Consider the following 23,054-nt stretch of genomic DNA (forward strand, 5'->3'; position numbering starts at 1 on the left):
ACTACTACGTTTAGAAACGATCGTTCTCGAAAATGGAATTATTAGATTCGATAGGAACATTTAACTCGGTTCTATAAAAAAAAAAAAAAAAAGAAAAAAAAAAGAAATAAGTCGGAAAGAGTTTCGTTGTTTAAAAGAAAAGAAAAAAAATAGATTATCTATTAGCATTCGTTATTACACCGTAGAATGATTGATTGTTGCATTGTCCAAGTTTCGCTTGATACTTTCTAATTCTTTCATATCCGATATCGATGTTTCACATTTGTAAACAACGAGGGAATGATAAAAGTGAACGGCAAAGGCTACGAATACTATAAGTACAGGTATTACTATAACAGTACTGGCAGTAGCAGCGGTGAAGGAATAATCCCAAAATTTGACCCAACAAAGTATCGCTACTTCTACTAAAAATAAAAACAATCCTAATACTGTAGAAAATGCCCAGGCCAATTCGATGAAGCCGCGCATTCTTTCGTGCGGGGATTCTGTTACCAGACGCGACACTTGTAATTTACTTATAGCTTCGACATTTGGTAAAAGATACGTGCTTATCATTAATGCAAAGATGTGCACTGATACCAATACCGTCGTGCAAACCGCAAACATAACGAATAGCCATTCCGGTACCGCAGTTGGATCATTTATTTGTAGTTCTACCATTGCAACCTGAAGCAGAAAAATATTCAACGCAAATTTAATAGATACGAGAAATACGAAAGAAAAAGAAAAAAAAAAAAGAAAAAGAAAAGAAACAAAATGAGCTAAGAAATATGAGACTATAATATCTTTACGTTCTTTCATTCTTCTAATTAGTTCTCATTTTTTTAAATTTAGATTTTGTTTTTTTTTTTTCTTTTTTAAGATTCATGTGATATGACTAAGGTGTGCTAAGAGCGTCAATCTTTTTATGATTGTCGAGTAGGTAAAAGCTTAATCACACATTGCCGCTATCTTTTTCTCTTAATGTCGATTAAAATGAATTTTTCAACGTAAAATAATTCTTACTAATAATAAAGAAATATATATATATAGAAGAAAGCGGCGTTCATCTTGCATAATCAGAGATCAAACTTGAAGATCATACACGGAATTGTCGTTGATGTTGATTTAATGATTTTCAGGAAACGTTGTGTAATCGGCTAGAATGATAGAGACTTTGTTCGTAGTAACATATTTTCAACGTTTTCTCTATTTTTGATGATAAATAAAATAAACCAATTTGAAGATTTGTCATTAGCGGTAATTTATTATGAAATCATCATAGTAAATAAAGTGAAGAATGTTGTAAGAAAAAAGATAAAGAGATACGATATTTTTCCTATTCATTAATTAGATGGGAAAGAAGTTTACCATTGCAAAACCACTTAAAAGTTCGGACGTAGTCGCGGTTGCTTTTAGTTTTGCTCTGCTCAAGTGCAATCTTCTCCAGGAAAGTCCTTGCGGTCCGTCCTGTTCCTCGATCGAAGGGGTTGTAACGAGTGGTACATTCGTATGAGAAATTTGCGATCCAGTGCAGGAGCAACAACACGTGTTACAAGGTTGTACAATACCCCCAGATGTACCAGCATAATTGTTCGAATTTGAAGGCAGATAAAAATGGGAGGGTGGAGGTATTCCTGGAATGCTCGATCGCATATCCAACGTGACATATTTGCTCGCTCTGTTTTTAGCCGATAATATCAATTCGCTTTGCGCCGAGTTAAGCGTGTTATTTTTTGGATTGTAATTGGAAAAATTCGATTCGCTTATCTGATATTGATTATGCTTCGGCAAATGCAACGTAGACGTCGAACGTTGCTGTTGCTGATGCTGCTGCAGTTGTTGTTGTTGTTGTTGTTGTTGTTGTTGTTGTTGTTGTTGTTGTTGTTGCAATCCACTGTAATAAGATTTATGTCTCCAATTTGATTGAGATATATCACTTTGCGTTGATTTATTCGATTTACCGATTACAAGTTCTTCCGGATAATTTTTCGCCCCCTTCTCGTATTCTATACGATCTAAACTTGTTACGCTTTTAGATTTAACGATAGATCCTGAGTTATCTCGCGACATTACGTTAATCAATCAATTTGAATTTTCTAATGTTAGCACATTTTCTTCATTTCGCACATTAACACAATACCCACACCTACAAATTTCTACAATCGGTAGCGAGTTCGGCGCTACTTAGACGCAAACTGAGAAGATCTCCCTTCTTTACGACTACTTCGAACGACTCTACTAGTGGGATAGATCGGTGCTTAAGTGTATACGTCTACGTCACGATGTATCTCTGAATCATAACAATAGTATTAATCGTTTTCAAGCTATGTCGATCGCATAATAACCGAGTACGCTGATCCTCCTCCTCCTTCTTCCTTTTTCGTTCTTATCCTTTTATCCTTCAGAAACGAAAAGTTTATTCCACACTATTCATTCGGATATGGTAGATTCGATGAAACCTACGTAAGTATTTGCATATACCTATATAAGTATGCATATATCTAATGTTTACTACGGAAATGCCTTCTGATTTTCCTCGTTATTTTTTTTATACGATCTATTCAAAGAAAATAAAAAGAGAAAGAGAGTAAATAAAAACCTAACGAAGGCTATTTGTATTCTAACCAGACCACCACTTCTACTTACCCCGAAGAAAATAATCACATTATTATTTATAAAAGGAGAATCGTTCTTCTTCGTAATAAACGTTACACGACATTCATACGTAATCAATCCGATTTCCTACGATGGAATAATACAATTGGATTTTTTTTAAAACATCTATCGTAAATAAATAAATATAAACTTATAATGAGAGACGATTTTAAAATGCATCTAAAATTTTCTATTGTTCATATGATTATACTCGAATGAACAATTTTATGATTTATGGAGATTTTAATTAACATATTTATATTATTTTATCGAGGAACATAAAAAATTATCTATCTATACATTATTTACTTATACGTTTGTGTGTATGAGTAAGTGTAAATGCAAGGGAAAAGGTTTCACATTTCCATCCTACTTACAATACTATATTCTTTGATAGTATTGTGTATCGTGATCGCGTTGTGTATTTACTATCGCTCACTGGTGGTCCCGGTAGTAACTAAAGTGAATCTGGGTAGATAAAAAAGGGGACTTTTTTACCTAAGACAGATTTGTTATTAATCTGGAATACCTGTTTGCTTGGGTGGATTATTAAAGATCAAGGAAATGTAAGTAGGATGGAAATGTGAAACCTTTTCCCTTGCATTTACACTTACGCATACACACAAACGTATATGTAAATAATGTATAAATTTTGCTCGGTTCAATAGTGGAAATTTTTTAATTACGGCTGAAGAAAATGGTTGTCAATTTCAAAGGTTGGTAGTACTGTTCGTTGATTGAGAGTAAACGTACGCTGTGTTTCTATTATTGCTGTATTGTATAATTATCATAATTATTGTGCATTTTATGTTAATATTTAAGAATAATTATCAAAATAATTTGTATCCACAGTTTTTCGTCATAGTGCGTGTGCAACAAATTAAACCGAACTAACGCGTGTCGAATTAAAAAAGTATTTCTTTGAGGATAGAATTTGCGCAATCTTTCTAGAAGAAGAAAATTTACATCTAGTGATAAAAAGAAACATACTCGAACAATAACAAAGAGAATCCTAACATCTAAACGTTTATTTATTATTATTCTATTTTGATGTTTTCCTTCAATGTTTAATACATTCATAAAGAAGAAATAATATCAATATTTTTTTTGTGTATACAAAAAAGTGCTAAGGTTAGCGTCACTTGTACGAGTTTACAATTAAAATTTAACTTTCAACTATTTTTTTTCTCACTAATTTGAACGATCTAAATTATTTTCCGATAATCATCTTAATGTAATATCTTATTTCGTGTATATCGTCGCTATAAGATTAAGTTCGAAATATAAAAGTTCAAGCGTTTTTACTTAATTGTTCCAAATGACAGTAAGTAACTTCAAATATTTAAGGAATTACTTAAAACAACTTGCTTGTTTCGTTATTCGTTAATTTCAGTTAGAAATGTCGTATTTTAAATAAATGCTTTTTCTTTCTTTTCTCCCTTTGTTCCTTTTTTTTCTTTTTACTGTAGAATACAATGGGAGGTACACATCTGCATACTCCGCCATCGATATTTCAACACATGATAATACAGCAGGGTACCTCTCAGCAAGTCGGTTCTTGGACGCAAATGCCTCAAGTATTACCCTTATCCATATCTTGGAGCGTACCATCTGTACAACAATCAGAATTGATCAGATTTACAGGCGAACAAAATGTTACGTCCTACCTACATCAAAAAAGAAAATTAGAAACACCGGATGTACTTGACATGTAAATGTTCATTTTGGTATTTTTTTAATACCGTCAACTTGAATAAGAGATCTATTTTTTTGATTGATAAAGTAATGTGCATTATTTGTCGCTTTGATAGCAGAAAGACAAAGCAATTAATAACGGAAGAAAAAATGGCTGCACACTTTCAAGATTTACATATCAGTTCGAGTTATCATTCACAAGATCCTGTACCATCTACGTCAATGGCGAATGCTCAATTTGAAAATTCCAACGTAGAGATGGATATTGAAACAACCAACGTGGTCGATTCTGAAAATATAAAAACTCCAAGATTAGTTTTATCAGAAGAACTCAAAAGAATACAACACGAATCTATTCTACCAACGACTCTTTTATCCAAATTGTAAATTAACTATGAAATAATGATTTGATATATGAATACATATATAGATATTAGAACAGTTACAATTTATATTTTCAGGGAAAGGCCATCTATGGCATTAGTTCTTTGGGAACCACCGAGCAAACATCTTCGTATTTTACCTACGAGAGATATTCCCACGCCAGCTTCTAACGCGTCAGATGACAATAATAATAACAACAATAACAACAGCGATGGTATACCTGATTTAAATCAAACAAACTCGTTCGAACCAATGGAATTATGAAATACATATTTAAATATTTCTTATTACTTAACAAACTGATGCGTCAAAAAATATTTTTAGCTCGCGATAAAAGATTTTAATTCAAATTGATTTCATTGGACTTAGCTATATTGTGATTAATTTATCTTATTTTCAAATAAACAAGTAAGTGAATGTTTATACAATCAAATAGTATGAATTTCAACCACTTCGTTGGTTGATTTATGCGATAAAAGTAGCCAGCCAAGCGAACATCATTTTCTTTATATCTGATATTTTCTTCTTATTATCTCATTTTCTCCACACACTTTTGATATAGCCTATACACGTCTACGCGCATATTATGCAATAATTAATGGTTTTGCATAATTCGAAATATACAGGTCTTGCATTCCAAATTTCTTTTTTTAAGCTTTTGTATTAAAAAAAGAACAAATATAATGTAAATTTATTATAAAAAATACAAAATTATTTATGTATTAAAATTTTGTGTCTTATGCCTTGGAAAAATTATAGTAATTTTGCTGTTAAAAAATAATTTGAATGATTTGTTGAACAAATTAATTATCTGAATATTAGATGAAAATTTAATTCGCCAAAGTTTGAATTTGTTTTGCAGAAGGGTCAATTGTATTCACAAAAAATTGAATTTGATGTGCAAAACCTGTAAAGTATGGTCTGTTTCATTTCGGCGAACATAATAAACATCATTCTTAATAGATTGTTCTTGCGGTATTAAGTATAATATTTGTTCGTTTCTTGCTTATTATTATTATTGTTTCATTCATATAACGATTACATAATATATATATATATATATATATAAAAAGAAAAAAACAAAAACGATTCGAATATAAAATAGAATTTTATGCTATTTCTTCATACATTACAGAATTCAGCTCTATCATATTCCTTTGTCTTCGTTTTATTATATCTATCATTATATTGTATAATCTTTTAATAGTATACCCCTCTATGTGCAAATATTAGTGATAAAATAAATAAGTCAAAAAGAAAAATGATCTTTTATATTCATAAATTTGTCGATTTAATTTGCCATACAGGATGAATTACAAAAATAAAATCGTAATTTCGTCATTTGGAAAGAATAAATAAACATTCGATAGGTTCGTCGTACATTATTTTCTAACTGTCGACAAAACAGAGCGAGACATTACCAGCACCTTTGAAATTTGAATGCACCCTATTTTTTCGGACCTCAAGCAACCTTATCCTATAAATATTAGAAAATTATACAGAATATAAATAAAACTAATGAAAGTTAAACAATTTGATAATATTAGGTAAATATATTATGTGTTACTTTTATTCATTTTGTTTTTATTTATTTTATTTAGTTGGAATTTGATTCAGGCGTTTCAAGATCCTCCTCTATTAATTCATCATTAATTATCTTTGCAAGTTTCTCATCTTCTAGCATCGTAATATGATTGCCCTCTATAGTATATACTTCTACTTTGCTTTTAGTCACCTGTGAAAATAAAATTATTTAATAGTAAATTAGCATTTCTTTTGACAATTTATATAAAAATTTGTGTAACTTACATTCTGTAATCCATATTCATGGGGCATGTTATACATAGACGGGTTTAACGGTTTGCACAATATGATTGGTGATTTTAAATATGGCGCTGATTCTATATTATAATTTATTATTGATTTTATTCTCATATAATATGATTTAAGAGTATCTTTGCATTCTTGATCAGTATAAAATTTCTTATATTTAGGAGATAGAACGCTTATTAATAAAGATGATTTTTCTTCCCATGTATTTAATTCTTCTAATTTTTGTACAATCTGAAAAGTAATGTTTTAGAATTAATACGATAAATGTAAAAAATATTAAGAAGAAAAATAAAAAACATACAAACCTGTTCGGTAATAGAGGAATCAATCGAATCAGTTATACCAATCAAAATGTTCGTTTCCAAATCTTTGGTTGATGTCGAATATATACGGTTTACCATTCCTTTCATGTGAAGAGGAGAACCGTCTATTAATATTAACTTGCCATTAAAATCTCTGAGTTCTAATTGTCGTGCGAGTTCAAGGGAAATTACCGTTCCAAATGAATATCCCACTATAGTAAAATCTCGTCGATTGTTAAGTTTCTTTAACATATGCTATAATATATAAAATAATACATCACGTTAATGTGATTTTACATTAAACTTCGATGATATATATTTCATTTTTAATGAATTACCGGTAAAATGAAATTGACCATGTCTGAAATATTTGTTAAGTCGCAACGCGAAGCCAATTGGAAAGAAGTCGCAGGCGACTTAATTTTCGGTTCTAAATGCTTGAAAACAGCACTATACCCTTCGATTCCTGGAATGAAAAATATTTCCTTCCGACCTTCCTCTGGATTAGTTTTAAGTGGCAAAATTAAATCATTTTTTAACGTTTCACCGAACAATTGCATTAACATTTTTGTAATAGACAACGTTTCTTTGGATTTCTTATCATCGCTATTACTTTTATTGTTATCTTTATTATTCATTTCAATGAGTTTGGCGAAGTTTAAATTTCTAATATCTTGAGCGCTAAGAAAGATTTCAAATTCACGCTCTAATGTCTGTTTTATTTCTACAGCCATCATAGAATCCATTCCAAGTTCAGCCAAGGAAGTTTGTTGACTGACAGTCTTCAAATCTTTAATACCTGTAATCGTACGAGTTAAGAAGATAAAGATAATTAATAAATAAGAGCATATCACGAAACGAAATGAAATAATTAAGATTAATAATAATAATAATAGTAATGATAATAATAATAATAATAATAATAATAATAATAATAATATAGATTAGACTTACCCATAATGTTTAGGACACAATCTACACAATTATTTACATCATAGGAGCCTAATCGTTTTTCAGCGACTACCATACTAGCAACTACGGGTTTATCTTGTAATAAAAAGTTATTGAGTTCTTTTAGACACGATGATATCTTTTGTTGCAGGGTACCACCAATAACCATTTCTTTATCATTATCCTGCATGTCTGCGACAAGACCGACATCTCCAATCGCACCCCATTGAATAGCTAATCCGGGTAAACCTTCTTCTACTCTTTTCTCACATATTCTTTCCATAACGGAATTAGCCATACCATAATTCGTTTGACCGGCGTTTCCTCTTCCGCACGAAACAGAAGAGAAAACAACGAAGTGTCGAAGATTCGGACAAAGTTTTCTACTAATCTCGTCCAAACGTTTCGTCGGCCAAGCCTTACCTTTGAAAGATTCTTCAAAACTTTCTACAGTTTGATTTTGAAAAATACTATCTTTCAATGAAACTGCTAAATTGAATATACCATCGACAGGACCTAGATCTATCGCTGTTTTCAATATAAGCTCGCAATCTTCTCGTTTACTAGCATCGAGATTAACAAGGATCTTTATATTAACTCCGTAACTTTCCCATGTTCTAATTCTCATACGTTGATAACCATTCTTTAGGCCATTTCGTGATGTAATGACAACATTTTTAGCATGTCGAAGAATCATCCAATCGATTAATTCCAAGCCAAAACCTCCTAAGCCACCAATAATTATATAACTTTTATTCGGATCACATAAATAAGTAGGTATAGTATTAATTGTCATATCCGGTGGGTCACTCTCCTTACGGATCTGTATGAGTATCTGCGAAATTTTGTATAAAACGGAAATTTATCATTCAAGATGGTTATAGTCAAATAATATTCAAACAAAAAACGTCGACTTACTTTTCCTATATGTTTTCCAGACGCCATGAATCTAATTGCTTCTTCTACTTGTTCCTTCTGAAAGATTTGTCTTGTGATCGGTTTGACGGCACCTTTGTCAATCAATTCCGCAACTTTATCAAAGATTTCCTTCTTTAATGTAAAATTATTTGAATTAATTATTTTATCTAACATAACGGCGTGAAAAGAGATATTTTTCTTAAACAAGTCCGCGTTTATGGTATTATTAGAGGCTATATCGAACTTTCCGATTTCTAAAAATTGTCCTCCTTCGGCTAAACAACGCAAAGATGCTTGAAGTTTCTCTTCCGCTAATGAGTTTAGAACGTAGTCTACACCTTTGCCATTGGTTTCACGTAAAATCATTTGTTCGAAGCTGGTATCTCGAGAATTTCCGATATGATTGTCATCGATACTCGGGAATATTTTTTTAATGAATGCACGTTTTTCCGGTGTACCAACGGTAACAAATATTTCAAGACCTTCGTAAAGTGCTAAATTAATAGCGGCTTGACCGATACCACCGGTTCCTGCATGAATAAGTATTTTTTTTCCTTTTTGTATGTTTCCACATAAATAAAAAGCAGTAATACATGTGCTGTATATACATGGAATTGTCGCTGCCTCCTCCAAACTCCAATGTTTAGGTATTAACCATGAAGTAAATTGTTCGGGTTCAGTATAATTTGATAGACATCTAAACAAACAACAAAATAATCGTATTCATATTAAATTTGTAGGATTTACAGGATGCCTCGTATATATATTATATTAAATATCAATAATTCGATCATTTGTCATGAGAGTTCACCTGCTAAAAGCAAATCCCATAATAGGTTCACCCTTCCAAGATATTCCACTATATTCAAAACCAAGTAAATAATCTAATAATTTTCTGTCGTCCGTTATTATTTCCACTGCCAGTTTACCTGTTGCCAACATGATATCTTTGAAATTCAACGAAGCATAATGAATTTTAGTAAGTTTTTTATTATTAGGTGTAAATATCCCTTGAACCCAACATAGCGAACTTAAATCTCCGCGTACCTGTTAAAAAATATGATTTTATTAATTCGTGATATTTTATTAATAAATTAATTAAATAAATATTTTTGCGTACCAATTGACTAATTAAACCATGAAAGGATGGTTTACTCTCGGGGGGTGGAAGTAAGAAATGCCTATACGATCCCCAAACATTTCCTGATCTTAGAACATTGACGGTAAGATTCAGGTCGATTTGTTCGGAATACAATGGTAAATCTAAAGAAAATTTCGGTGCTTTAGAATCTTGAATTAATACAGCTCGGTATATTTCACAGCCAGGTTCTTTTTGTAAGCAATTTATGAATCCTAAAAGACCAGACTCGAAATTTCCTTCTTCAACGAGTATCACTTTTAATTCCTTGTTATCCTCTTCTATTTTTTTATCGATAGCAGTTTTAACTTTTTCCAACCAGTTATATTCATTGCTGTCAACGTGACAGACTAATATATTTACATTTTCATTACTTAGCTTCCTTAACAATACGTAAGATTCGTCGGAAGTACGTTTCTCTGCTATTAAACCTAATTTTAATTCCTTCAAGATCGATAAATTCAACGGCGCGTTAATATTTTCACGTGACAAAATAAAACATTGCGATTTAGTTGCCATTATAAGCTGTTTCAACTTGTCGTTGTTTTTCGCGCTTAATAAATTACATCCAATCGTTAATAACGCGGAATCATCAAATTGTAACTTTTTCAGTTCTAAAACGTTGATATTTTCAGGGATCTCTTCTTCGGTAAATTTCTGTGTTGGTGCAAATATATTAACGTTTGCCTGAATTAATGGTAAATTTCCTAAAATGTCGGAAATTAACGGGGAAGCAAGTTTCCTTTCTGATATATTATCATTTTCATCGATTAGTTCAATTGTTTTCACCATCAGGTTTGGTACATTTTCTAAACAAATGTGAACAGAAAATGTTAATAGATCACGGAACGTCATTACTTCATTGTCGCGATGAGCTACGAATTTATGTTCTTCGATAACTGGATCACCGATAGGTTTCTTTCGAGCAATCGCATTAGCTAAAATATTATGGATTTCTATACCCCCTCCTATAATCACGTCAAGGTCTTTACAATATTGTACGGGTATATCTGAAATAAGAAAATTGCGCTATTTAGTATAAATAATTGGCGAGTAAAGGAATTATTTATATAACTTCAAATTACATTAACTATATAAGTATTTACATTGTTGTTCGAGAGGCAAAGAACGGATAAATTGTTGATGATATTTAGTATCTATTATCATCTTTTTAATTCCAGTCGGTACGAATAAACCTCTAGTATCAAACATGAGAATTTTCATCTGCAATAAGTTATCCATGAACGCTACCCAATTTTTTTTCCATTCAATATATCCTTGGAGTCCGTCGATTGTTGTACTGACAATACTTCGGAACAAACCGGTATATTGGTAACCACGTAGCCTCAACTCTTTATAAATATCTTTCGCCGTTAATATTTCTTCGTCTTTAATATCATCTTTTCTCACATAATTCGGTAATTTCTCCTTCGTAATATCATCCGAAACACGAATGTTTCCGGTAACAATAGCAGTATTTCCTTCGATTATTTCGAAATTACCGGTACCTATTCATTTATAGATCGACAGACGTATATTTAATTACTTTTAAATATAATTTATAAATTATATAGCAACACACACACAATTAAAAAAGTAAATTACCTTTTTGAATCATTACAGTCATTTCAATTTTGCCTTCCTTGGGAATGGTGGTAGCTCGAATAAATTTAATATTTCTAAAGACAACGGGCACTTCCGTGTACAACTGTCCTATCATCATGCCCAAAGTTTCCCAAACTAAACCTAAATATCCTGTAGCGGGGAACAAATTTCTCCCGTCGATATTGTGACCGGTTGTATATTCAAAATCTTCATCGATTATTGTTACATCAATCGTTCGTTCTCCGGAAACTATTCTCTCTTGTATTTTGAAAGACGTTACGTACCAGTTGCTCGAATGATCCCATCTGAACACGTCGGAATATTAAACTTTTACATTACATTCATACAACTTTCAAATGAATTAGCAGATTTCCATGTTTTTCACATAATTCTTATGAATCTTACCTTATCAAAGGGGATATCATTGGAGTACCTCGACTGACCGGAAATTCTACAGGTGGATATAATTTAGCAAGATCAAGTTGTTGACCAATATTATAAAGCTTTCCTAATCCTAGTAGAAAAACTTCTACGTTATCTGTGTGATCTTTTTGAATTAATTCAATATTCGTTACAGTTGAATTCAATGATTTGTTCAAAATCGTTGATAGCGTAGCTTGCGGTGTGATTTCAATGGTAACAGCATTGTCCGGGATAAGGGCTAAGGTTTCCTCAAAAAATACAGGTTTCAACAAGCTATTGGTATGATACTCGGCCGACGAGAGTCTAGCAGCTGAAGTCGACCATTCGTTGCGTGGTACCGAAGTACTAAGCCATTTTTCGCTTCGAGGTTTCGCTACTGGTATTACTTCTTTTAAATATGACAAAAGTTTCGGTCCAGCTGGTGCGATATAACGACTATGATAAGGTACATTACCGCATGACACTTCTTTCACCAAAATTTTGTTTGCCTGTTAAACATAACGTGATATATACAAATATATATATATATATATATATATATATATATATATATATATATATTATATTATATTTCCGTTAATTTCAAACGAACCTTCAAGTTTTTAACAAATGCTTTTATAGATTCAGTCGGTCCGCTAACGATAGAACTGTCAGGTCCATTGTAAGCTGCTACGTCTACATCAGCAGGACACAATTGTTTAAGATTTTTATAACCAATTTCCACCGCTGCCATAGAACCAGATGGTATTTTTGTTTGTATAGGGGCCACTCCTCGCGAATAAGCTGCCAATATTACTTCCTCAAGGGTCAAAGATTTATCTGCGTACGCACAAGCAAGTTCACCGATCGAATGTCCGATTATGTAGTCCGGTGTTATACCCACGGCAGTTAGAAGATCTACCAAGCCGATCTGTAAAATGTTTCATTTTCTCTTTCTTTCTCTCTTTCCCTCCCTCCTTCTCTTTCAGATTTTATAGAAGAAAATATTTATCGGACATTACCTGAACCGCAGCAATTCCAACGGACGAGTGCAAGACATTGTCAAATATACTGTTGTCCTTTTTAGACAAAATATCATAAATATTCAATTTGCGAGGTTTCAACACGGCGTCGCATTTCTCTATCGCTTTGGCAAACACGGTGAACCTCATCAGAGCTTGACCTAATCAATTTCCAATTATTTGTACTATATAATTTCAATATTTATGAAATATAAGATTAACAAAAAAAAAAGAAATAAAATATCCTTACCCATTCCAGGCCACTCCGAGCCCAATCCAGAAAATATGTAACATATTGGCCTCTTAATATCAGAATACTTCTCTATTTCCCTTTTATTCTTGTTGGTTGTTTTAAGACTTGCTATCACGTAGCCTCGATACATATGGCCTGATATTTCTTCACGATGAATATCATGGAAAAGACGTATAAATTCAACGTTTACCGGTGGTTTCTCGATCTATCAAGAAAATATATATGAAAAATATTACGTAATAATGTGTTTTTAACACAGAAAAAAGAAAATTTGTTATATTTGTTTAACGTACTCGATTCAATAAGGTTTCTACTGCTTCTTCGGTACGTCCAGAAACAGTTACGAGTCTAGGCAAACCATCGTTAGGCAATTTTCTGACCTTAGTTTTCGGATGTGATTGAAGTAAAACGTGACCATTGGCACCACCAAAACCGAATGAATTAATTCCTATGTATGAACCTTCCAACGGTGTCGGTTCGGTAACAACCACTATCCGGTTTTCTTTAAAACAATCCACATCGTCGCGTGGATTTATAAAATTAATATTCGGTGCTATTATACCTGTCTCCAATGTTATGATTGCCTACAAAATATTGAAAATAATTAATGTGATGAACGAATAAAAAATATAAAACGTTAGGCATTTAGGTTTAACCCTTAACAGCCACACAGAGTGACTAGTATATGGTAACTAGGTTACATTAGACTGAGGTATGGCCGTTATGGGTTTAAAGAATATTGTTTACCTTGACAAGGGATACAATTCCACTGGCTGGTTCAGTATGACCAAGATTTGATTTTATAGAACCAACTTTAAGAGGAGTAGTTCTATTTTTACACATAACTATATCAATGGCATTCAATTCTTCGGGATCGCCAACTCTCGTTCCGGTACCATGAGCTTCGATGTAATGGACGTCTTTCGGTGGTATACCACATTCCTCGTAAAACTCTTCGAGAAGAATACTCTGTCTCTCGCTGGATGGAAACGTTATTCCCTCTTCCTTGTAACCGTCGCAATTAGTTTTCGCGTGTGAAAACGTAGCGTAAATTCTCTTCGCATTTCGAGATTTTTGCAGAAATGCTACAGCGACCGCTTCGCTACGCGTGTAACCATTTGCATCTTTGTCGAAACATTTGCATATACCTTCGCGAGACAATACACCTATCGAAAAGGAAAATTGTTCTTGTGAAAAAGTAAAGATAAATAAATGTAAAACACTTATTCATGTTGGCCGTTATCAATACCTAAACGACTGAATTGCAGTGACACGAATGGATGAAGGCAGAGATTAGATCCACCGACGATCGCATAATCACTTTGTCCATAACGTATTGATTTGTAAGCATGTTCCATCGCGTATATACTCGAACTGCATGCGGTATCTATGGTATATGATAATCCAGTTACACCCAACCACTGTGAAATTCTGTTCGCCAACATAGATCTGCTGCAACCCATGAGACCATATCCGTTTACCTATAGTTAAAGACAAATATTACGTTTTTTTTTTTTTTTTTTTATAGTAATCAAGTAACAGCGTATAATCATAGAAGTGATCGTTTATTAATCGTTTCACTTACTTGCATTTTCTCGTAGAACCATGTTTTTTCGGATTCGGAGAAACATGAACCTATGATTACAGATACTCTCTTTCCACGCAATTCTTTTGGATTAATCCCAGCATCCACTATAGCTTCGTAAGCATGCTCGAGTAACATTCTACACATAGGATCCATGGTATGGGCTTGCTTATACTCGATGTCAAAAAATGTTGCGTCGAATTTTTCAATGTCGTTTATTTTTCCATGTCGTTTTGGAATTTCCGGATGATCTTATTAAATAAAATATTAATTGATTTAATATTAACTCTCTTTGGCCAATCAATTGTACACGATCGATCAAATAGATATATTATGTTAGGATGAATCAAAAGTTTAAAAGTGCGTTTTTTTGTATTATTATTATTAATATTTCACTTGCATATATAAAGTAATTTTATTTGACCTCAAATTAATACACTATCTGAAACAACACTATAAACGCACGAACTTTTAATTGACCCTAATATCATGTGTATATAATATTCAATACCTAATGCCCAACGACGTTCATCATCCGTGATACAATCTTTACGATTAAAAATATTTTCCTTCAATATTTCCACATTTTCGGATTCCGGAAATCTACCAGAGATTCCGGAAACAACAACTTCTTCGCCCGGTTCTGGAGTTTCATATTTGAAGTATCTGTACGGCTTATCGAATTCATCACTCATGATGATCTTTTTTTTTTTATTGTATTTCTTACGTTAAAAAATAAAGTATAAAAATAATAAACTGAAACTTAAATTTAAACTTGAACATAAACTATATAACTTGGGAACTGTAATTGAAACTGAAATTAACTATTCTCGTACAATTGTTAAAATCGTCAACGGCGCATTCTTTTTATAACAATGTCTTGACCCCCCTTATTTCAATAACTACATCCTATCACGTAAGCAAATGCGTAGTCTTGCTAATTTCCATTGAATTTATTTTAATATAAATCAATAGAAAGGTGACTCTTAGGTTCAAATATATCTTTTTATTCTGATTAGGTAAAACGACGTTATTTGCGTTTGTTTTCATTGTTAGACATTCCTTTTCTTTTCTTTCAGTTTCTTTTTTTTATATGCGAAATATCAATAAATGCGTTAATTCAATTAATATATTAATGTAAATTCGTTTAATTCGATCGAAGATTCGATTAACCGAAATAAAAAGCAGGGGATGATACACAGAAAAAGATATTTTATATTTTTCATTCGATTCTTTATAAAATCCGACTATGGTAGATTTAAACATGTACGCACGAAGGTGTTAATGACGTAAATGGTCGTTAACGTAACAGCATTTATGAATGATTCATAAATTACATTTTCTTTTTAGAACCCCCAACTATATTTGATGCTAGAATATATTTATTTTATTATCTTACTTAAATCTCTTTTTTTTATCAGAGAAGCTTTGGTATCTCTTAGTTAGTATAGTAGGTTTGATACCACGTATTTTCGAAATGAACACGAACAAAAAATTCTTATTCAAGAATGCATCCTACAATTGAAACGATGAAAGCAACCATATAAATATTAAAAGTAAAATATTTAAAAAAAAAAAAAAAAAGAAAAAAAATAAAGAAATAAAATTCTTTTCGTTCGTCTACTTTTGTGTTTCATCAAATATAACATAATACTTAATACATATTCGTAGCACATGTTATCATTATAAACCAAATGTCAAGGGTTACCGGATATCTTAACATTTTACATAATACATATAGATGTTAATTACACATTACATTTCCTTCTAATTAATATTCTTACGCTCTTTCACGAATACTGCATTTTAACATCTGCGATACGTTCAAATGAATGTTTCACGCGTCGATTAAATTCATGATCAATTCATAAAATCATTAATGAAATATTAACAATACATGTGTGAAAATAACTAATAAGAAAAAAAGAAAACAATATTAAGCATTAAACGTTATTCGAACAAAATTTTTCAGTACTTCTCGTGGTAGGCTCAAAACTTTTCAACCCACTCTCGTATGTTATGCTCAAAACTTATCTTATTATCCTCAATTAAATTTTCCACCTCGTCCTGTCTCATTCTTAAACAATAAATTGTTGAAAATAAGTAATTTGCACGTATATATGGTATTTACAAAACACAATGAATATCTTTATTGTATATCAATAGTATAGCTTATATTAAATTACAAAATTAAAGACTATTTTTATTTTATTAAACGTCTCTCTAGCGTTATTAATATATTATGTTATTATTATATATATTTATGTATGCATATATATATACACATGCACGCGCACAATCACGCACACACACTCGCGCAGACACATACACATACATTTATAAACAATCGCAAAATATCTTTTAGTTTTTCTATATAATATTTGATTAAATAGTACCAATAATTATTGTACCGCGTTTACTTTGTACTTCTTTAATACGCGTCTCGTTAAACTTGTTAGTTTACGCGTTATATAACATATAAAGTTATAATTTACAATACTATTAAATATTAATAAGTTAAATCCGTGAACAATAGAAGAATATCTGATGAGTTTGCTTTGCAAAACAAGTTTCTTTTCTTTGTATAATTTTTTTGTTACGTAAATCTGCATGTATATCTTATGATAATAAAAAGAGTGACAAAATAGCAATAATAGTAATAGTAATAATAATAATAATAATAATAATAATAATAATAATAATAATAAACAAACAAACGAATAGCATATTTTTCCCGGAAGCAAATAATAATTAATTAATGATGAACATAAAATTCAAATAAATATATTCTATGTATGTACGCTATCCAAATTTGATTCACATATATTTATATGTATATATTATATAAAATTAAGTAATTATTTTAATCCTTAGAAACATCAACAAAGTGTACTTTCTTTCCTTGACCATCCAAAGCTTCCATAAGACTTGAAGTAAAACTGAATTCTGAAGTACTTTCGTCGTCCTGCGCCCTACAAGAGAAATAAATTGTAAAAAAGTATCTTACAAAATAAGAAATAAGCAATTCGCGAATATCTGTATTTTGAAAAAATAAAATAAAAACGTACGACGTATCTAAGCTCGTAATACTGCCATTTAGATCAGGTAGATTGAAAGAACCTTCTATTTTGTATAACACGAGAAAAGAATTAACGGAAGCAATATAAATTCCTTTTGAATTAGTTACACCTAAATATCGTATGCTTGAAAATTCTATCAGAGTTCTTTCTGGAGTTTTCGATGATAATGTAAATGCTTCTGCATCTAATTTGATTATTTCTATTGATGAAAAATGTATGATGAATAAATATGGCTTTCGAAAGGCTGAAAAATAAAAAGTAAAAGCATGTTGTAAATTTCCACAAGTATTTTATAACAAATAATAATAGAAAAACAAAAATAAAAAATATATATATATATATATATAAATCTTGCTTTACCAAAAGCAAATGGTAAATGACTCCATGTTAGATCAATGCTTCGTGTTCTATTACCATTTTCACTAACAAACACGCCAAACTCATTATAACAGAGCAAAAGTTCAACAGTTGAAAATTTACATGACACATTTAAAACACAAATTGGAAAAATACCGAGTCTTGCAACACCAGATAGTGTAGCCTTAACTGAATTGTCATCTTCCTCTGGAAAATCTGTATAATAATTTTAATATTTAATTAATATGTTTAAAAATTGTATATTATATTAATATTTATCTTTCACTTACCTTCAACATAATAATTATCGAGATCAATTTGAAAGAATTTGTTACATCCAACAATGAGACGATGTTTCGTAAATATAGCACAGCTGCAAGGCTTAGGTGTTTCAAATTCACGAATTTTAACGAATCCTCCGCGATCCTCTTCGACAATCCACTTGAATAATCTATGTATTAAAAGAATCAAATAATAATAAGAAGAGAAAAAGAAGAAGAAGAATAAAAAGATTTACAGTATGGAACATACATTATACATGATTCAAATGCAGCACAAATGAACGAGTCTTGTAATTGATAGAAATGACAACTTTCGGAACCCGTCAAAACAGCTTTCGTATTTATCGCCGGCCTAGAACACTCGGCTGCGAGCGAATTGCTCTTTAATTGTCTCAAAGAACAATACACTAATTGTCTATTGTCGCCGGCTATCATTACAGCTATGTCTAAAGGAGGATGTAAAGACAATTGATGAACTTTCTTCACTCCACGAATCATCGTAAGTATTTTCGATTTGGTGCCACAATAAGAAAATAATCCTTCTTCCGCACCTAACAAAAGTACATTTCCTTCCGTCATATCTACCGCACAATTTATGTCCAACTGAAAGTATATTAAAAATATTGTGTAAACAAAACTCAACAAATGGATTATCGAAAGAAATGTAATAATTATAAAAAAATAATACCTGATGTTTCTCTAACTTAAGTACCGTTTGATATTTTTCATTTTTCATTAATTTAACAGACGAACATTGACTAGTAACAATTTTAAGAGCTTTCACCCAATTCTTTTTATCAGTTTGATTTAAGGCCATAATATCCAGTCTAGATGTGGGCCAACAAGTTGTTAAAGAATTGGATTCTATTCTAAAGATAAATGGTAGATCAGACTTTGCAGTTCCAATTACTTCAGCTTCTTGAATATTCTCCACAATGTTAAAACCTTCTTTATCGTTTAGATTTAAACAATGTATTGGTGACATTCCAGGGGAAGGTTGATGGTCGTATATACATAAACGAGATTCTTCTAATCTCAGGTAATTTCTTTCCCAACAGGATTTAGATCGTGCCGGTACTTTCGCCCAGCCTTCCATCGAAACATCACTATTGTTATCTTGAACATTTTGAGGACTCTATAAAACGATACAAATCAAATAAATTATATTCATTCTTTATATTTAATTATATCTAATCAACTTTAATATCACCAATTTAAATAAAATATTTACCGTATCAGGTTTATCCGGTTGGTCTATAGATAATGTTTGAACGCTGCCGCCCAAAGATGATATACTATCATCTCTATCCTTCATAATTCTATTAAATTGTTTGCTGAAATCTCCAGGAAGACCACACGTTGCAGGAACGGATAATGAACATTTCAAATGTGCCATTATTTGACATTCGCTACAAATAGCTGCGCGTTTTCCAAACTGAATGGAATCCCTGCATCCAGAGCATTTTCCAGCACGCATCGGTAATGCTACGTTAAATCTATGTGAAATATTATGACCCATTCTCTGCGGCGACAAACGTTTAGTTAAAATGTCATTAGTCGTTTCCGTAACGTGTGCCATAGGCCTTTTTATTTCTGGAGATGATGGCGAGGAAGGTGCCGATGCAGATATATGCATAGCCTTATATGCTAATAATTGATCCGTTAATGATTTCACCTTGGCTCGTTCTTTGGTAAGTTGATTTTCTAATTCGCGATATCCAATCGGCATGCTCGTACTGATAGGAGGAATATTTTCTTTTTGTTTAGTACCAAGAATTTTGTCGCACATTGTCTTCTTTTTCTTACCAGATTCTTCCAACTTCAATTGTAAATAATCTATTAATTTAGCCTGCTGCTGTCGAGTACTTTCAGCTTTAACTTCTCTCTCTTGATAGAATTGTCTCATTTCAGCTAAAACATTTTCCATTTCTGCTATTCTACATCTGAGATCTTGATTCAGGTCTATGCTATTTTGTAAATCTCCCATTAACGTATAATTGATTTCCTTTAATTCGTGTAAACTCGTTAAGTGTTGGCTACTTTCTTCTTTGACTATTATCGCTTCCGCTTTAGCATTTTCAAGTGCGCGTTGCATTTCGGATAAATCGCATTCTAAATCGCCGCATTTCATACTCAAAGATTCAACCTGTACCGTCAACTCTTGTACCAACTTTTTATATTGATCTCTTTGAGCAATTAAATTATTTCTTTCACTTTCCAGATCATTTACTTCCACCTCTAATTTTTCGACATTACGTTCTGCCGTCAATTTCAATTTGTTTTCTTCGTTTAGCGTTGCTTGCAATGTACGTAACTTTCCTTCCGCAGTTTCTAAATCTTTTTGTAACTTCATTTTATCTTGAATCAACATATTCTCTCGAGTTTCATGATCACTCGTTAATCTTTCGTAATCCGTTAATTGTTCCTCAAGTACCGTACAAGTTTCTTTAAGAAGCTCGATGTTAAGCTCGTAACCATTTATTTCCTGTTCTAATTTTTCTATTTTCATTTCCAATGCTACTTTGTCTTCGTTATTTTTCATACTGGATTGCGACAAACGTTTATTTTCTGCATTCAGACTGTCTATGCGATCTTGATACACACGCAATTGTTTACGCGTTGCATCCACCTCTCTTCGTAATGCTGCACTCGTAGACTGAAGTTCTTCCATCTCGCGATTAGCTTGCGTTAACGCCTGTGCACATAATATAAAATAATATTAAAAAGGATTAAAATTTAAATGAATATAAATATACGTGGTGTAATATACCACGGGTAAATATCTTTACCCTTTGAGCTGAATCTGCTTGCAGTTTATTTCTAGTTGCTTCTTTTGTTATTTCATTTAAAGATGTTTTAGCGCTGTCCAATTCTTTCAATAATTTTTTCGACTTCTCTTCGTCTTCTTTTGTTTTATTATTTATTCTGTCCAATAACTTCTGCTTGTCCTCCTGCAACGTTTTGATTTTACCTTCAGCTGTTTTTACTTCTCTCAACGCAATTCGTTTGTCCAAGTTGGAATCGGACAACTCTTTTTCTTTTTTCCATAAAGTCATTTGAGTCTGCCTTACTGTTTGTCGTTCGGCAGTAACATTTTCTCTTAAAGTTTCGATTTGTTGTTCGAGTTTTTGCACTTGTTCTTGTAAATGTGAATTCTTTTCAAGTAAATTTTCTGAAAAAACCACGTTACTGTTTGATTCCGTAAACCCTGATTTTTTAAGACTAGCATTTTCAGCTTCCAATTTAGTAACACTCTGCTCCAAACGTTTCAATAGTTCTTCCAAATTACCAACTTTACGTAAATGTTCCTCTATAAAAAAATAAACAAATAAAATAACTAATATACAAATTTTTAGATTTATCTGTTCCAAAAATAATGTAGAACGTACCTTCCTTATCCAAAGAATCTTGTAATCTTTTTTGCAAAACAGCTTTGTCTTGTGTAATTTGTTCTAAATTTAAGGCAAGAGTTTCATTCTGTTCCAAATTTACTATGGTATCATTCAAATCAGATTTAGTTGACTATAAACAAATGACAATTATAAACAATTACTTTCCTATAATTCAGATAGATGAAGTAAACCAAAATATGATTGTATAATTTAATATGTTTATAATTTTTTAATTAATTCTTACTTCCAATTGTTCCTTAAGTTGTTCATTTTCTGTCTTCAACATTTCAAGTTGTTCTCGCATATTAGTAAAAGTTTGCTCCGATATCTGCACATTTTCCAATTGTTTGGTTCTTTCTTGCAACTGTTTACGTAAAGTTTCTATTTCAGTCTCTCTCACAGGTATTGTAGCTTGTAAAGCACGTAATTGCTCTTGACAATCTTTAAGTTCATTCTGGGCGAGTTCCAAAGCAACGTGGAGCCTCGACTGACGACAATGATTAGAATCTTGTTCATTTCTTAATTTACTTTCTAATTCCGTATTTTTTACTACTTCAAAATCTAGTTTAGCACGTAATTCAGATATTTGATTATGTGAACGGTTTGCTATTTCTTCTAACTTTGTTTCAACCCCTTGAACACTCTGTCGGTTGAGCTCTCTGGTTTTGGCTAAAGATTCCTTATATTGCAACTGTTATAAAAAATTGTATTTAAAATATGATGAATATTCTAAGATATATTATTGTTTGAAGTAAACAAAAATTATTTTAGGTTAATTCTATAAAACATATAACAAACCTGAAATAGTCTAAGTTTATGTAATTCTGCATTAGCGGTTTCAAGTTCACACTCCATTCTCTGTAACCTGGAACTCATTTCGTTGTTACTAGTACACAATTCTGTGATGCGCGTAGTTTGAGTATCAATGTGTTTATTAAGTTGTACAACTTTTTCTTTTTCTGCATTTTCCCATTTACGCTTAGCATCTTTTATAAGAGCAAGAGCTTTACTCTCTAAATCTCTTCTCTCTTGACGTTCCAATTCTAAAAAATTCATCAAGAATAATTATGCACAATAGAAGCAAAGATCATATAACAATATGATCTGCCATATAACTGCACTTTGAAAAATATTTTCTGATTATTTATATTCTTAATAACATCAAAGTAATATACTTTACATTGATATTAATATAATATATAATTAATGTTTATATAGA

The 23,054-nt window shown here is 31.6% G+C and overlaps 4 protein-coding genes across 7 annotated transcripts in view; 1 reads left to right on the forward strand and 3 right to left on the reverse strand.

Annotated features, from left to right (window-relative positions):
* Positions 1-6: 6 nt before the first annotated feature.
* LOC106793300 (protein orai-2-like) lies at positions 7-2,495 on the reverse strand. The gene is made up of 2 exons (XM_014760108.1): positions 1,351-2,495; positions 7-666 (listed from the first exon to the last, which is right to left on the reverse strand). Exons 1-2 carry the CDS (start codon positions 2,050-2,052, stop codon positions 175-177), a joined length of 1,194 nt encoding a protein of 397 aa, XP_014615594.1. The 5' UTR covers positions 2,053-2,495; the 3' UTR covers positions 7-174.
* Positions 2,496-3,123: 628 nt separating this feature from the next.
* LOC106793254 (peroxisomal biogenesis factor 6-like) lies at positions 3,124-5,439 on the forward strand. 4 transcript variants are annotated; one of them, XM_014760044.1, is made up of 5 exons: positions 3,134-3,203; positions 3,306-3,353; positions 4,107-4,348; positions 4,449-4,715; positions 4,794-5,439. In XM_014760044.1, the coding sequence occupies exons 3-5, from the start codon at positions 4,113-4,115 to the stop codon at positions 4,978-4,980; spliced, it is 690 nt and encodes a 229-aa protein (XP_014615530.1). In that variant the 5' UTR covers positions 3,134-3,203; positions 3,306-3,353; positions 4,107-4,112; the 3' UTR covers positions 4,981-5,439. The 4 variants fall into 4 exon arrangements, with proteins under 4 accessions (XP_014615531.1, XP_014615530.1, XP_014615528.1 ...); XM_014760045.1 differs by lacking the exon at positions 3,306-3,353 and having other exon boundaries at positions 3,124-3,203; XM_014760042.1 differs by lacking the exons at positions 3,134-3,203; positions 3,306-3,353 and adding an exon at positions 3,362-3,961.
* Positions 5,440-5,980: 541 nt separating this feature from the next.
* Positions 5,981-15,549, reverse strand: LOC106793252 (fatty acid synthase). Its single transcript, XM_014760041.1, has 20 exons — positions 15,237-15,549; positions 14,726-14,976; positions 14,390-14,621; positions 13,888-14,306; positions 13,434-13,724; positions 13,138-13,345; positions 12,888-13,048; positions 12,479-12,796; positions 11,869-12,374; positions 11,464-11,768; positions 10,965-11,366; positions 9,841-10,868; positions 9,532-9,767; positions 8,721-9,417; positions 7,806-8,637; positions 7,190-7,650; positions 6,855-7,106; positions 6,526-6,780; positions 6,284-6,451; positions 5,981-6,193 (listed from the first exon to the last, which is right to left on the reverse strand). The coding sequence occupies exons 1-19, from the start codon at positions 15,418-15,420 to the stop codon at positions 6,314-6,316; spliced, it is 7,176 nt and encodes a 2,391-aa protein (XP_014615527.1). The 5' UTR covers positions 15,421-15,549; the 3' UTR covers positions 5,981-6,193; positions 6,284-6,313.
* Positions 15,550-17,456: 1,907 nt separating this feature from the next.
* Positions 17,457-23,054, reverse strand: part of LOC106793281 (citron Rho-interacting kinase-like) — a 6,399-nt gene continuing 801 nt past the window's right edge. The window contains exons 3-13 of the mRNA XM_014760084.1: positions 22,634-22,878; positions 22,080-22,526; positions 21,833-21,965; positions 21,233-21,753; positions 19,675-21,138; positions 19,132-19,578; positions 18,694-19,046; positions 18,453-18,613; positions 18,166-18,378; positions 17,794-18,049; positions 17,457-17,697 (exon numbers count right to left, since the gene is read on the reverse strand). Of these exons, the coding sequence (XP_014615570.1) occupies positions 17,589-17,697; positions 17,794-18,049; positions 18,166-18,378; positions 18,453-18,613; positions 18,694-19,046; positions 19,132-19,578; positions 19,675-21,138; positions 21,233-21,753; positions 21,833-21,965; positions 22,080-22,526; positions 22,634-22,878 (4,349 nt within the window). The 3' untranslated portion in view covers positions 17,457-17,588. The remainder of the gene's footprint in view (positions 17,698-17,793; positions 18,050-18,165; positions 18,379-18,452; positions 18,614-18,693; positions 19,047-19,131; positions 19,579-19,674; positions 21,139-21,232; positions 21,754-21,832; positions 21,966-22,079; positions 22,527-22,633; positions 22,879-23,054) is intronic.

The sequence above is a fragment of the Polistes canadensis genome, unplaced genomic scaffold (genome assembly GCF_001313835.1).
Source record: "Polistes canadensis isolate GaletaPanama2010 unplaced genomic scaffold, ASM131383v1 scaffold_12, whole genome shotgun sequence".
Classification (NCBI taxonomy): domain Eukaryota; kingdom Metazoa; phylum Arthropoda; class Insecta; order Hymenoptera; family Vespidae; genus Polistes; species Polistes canadensis.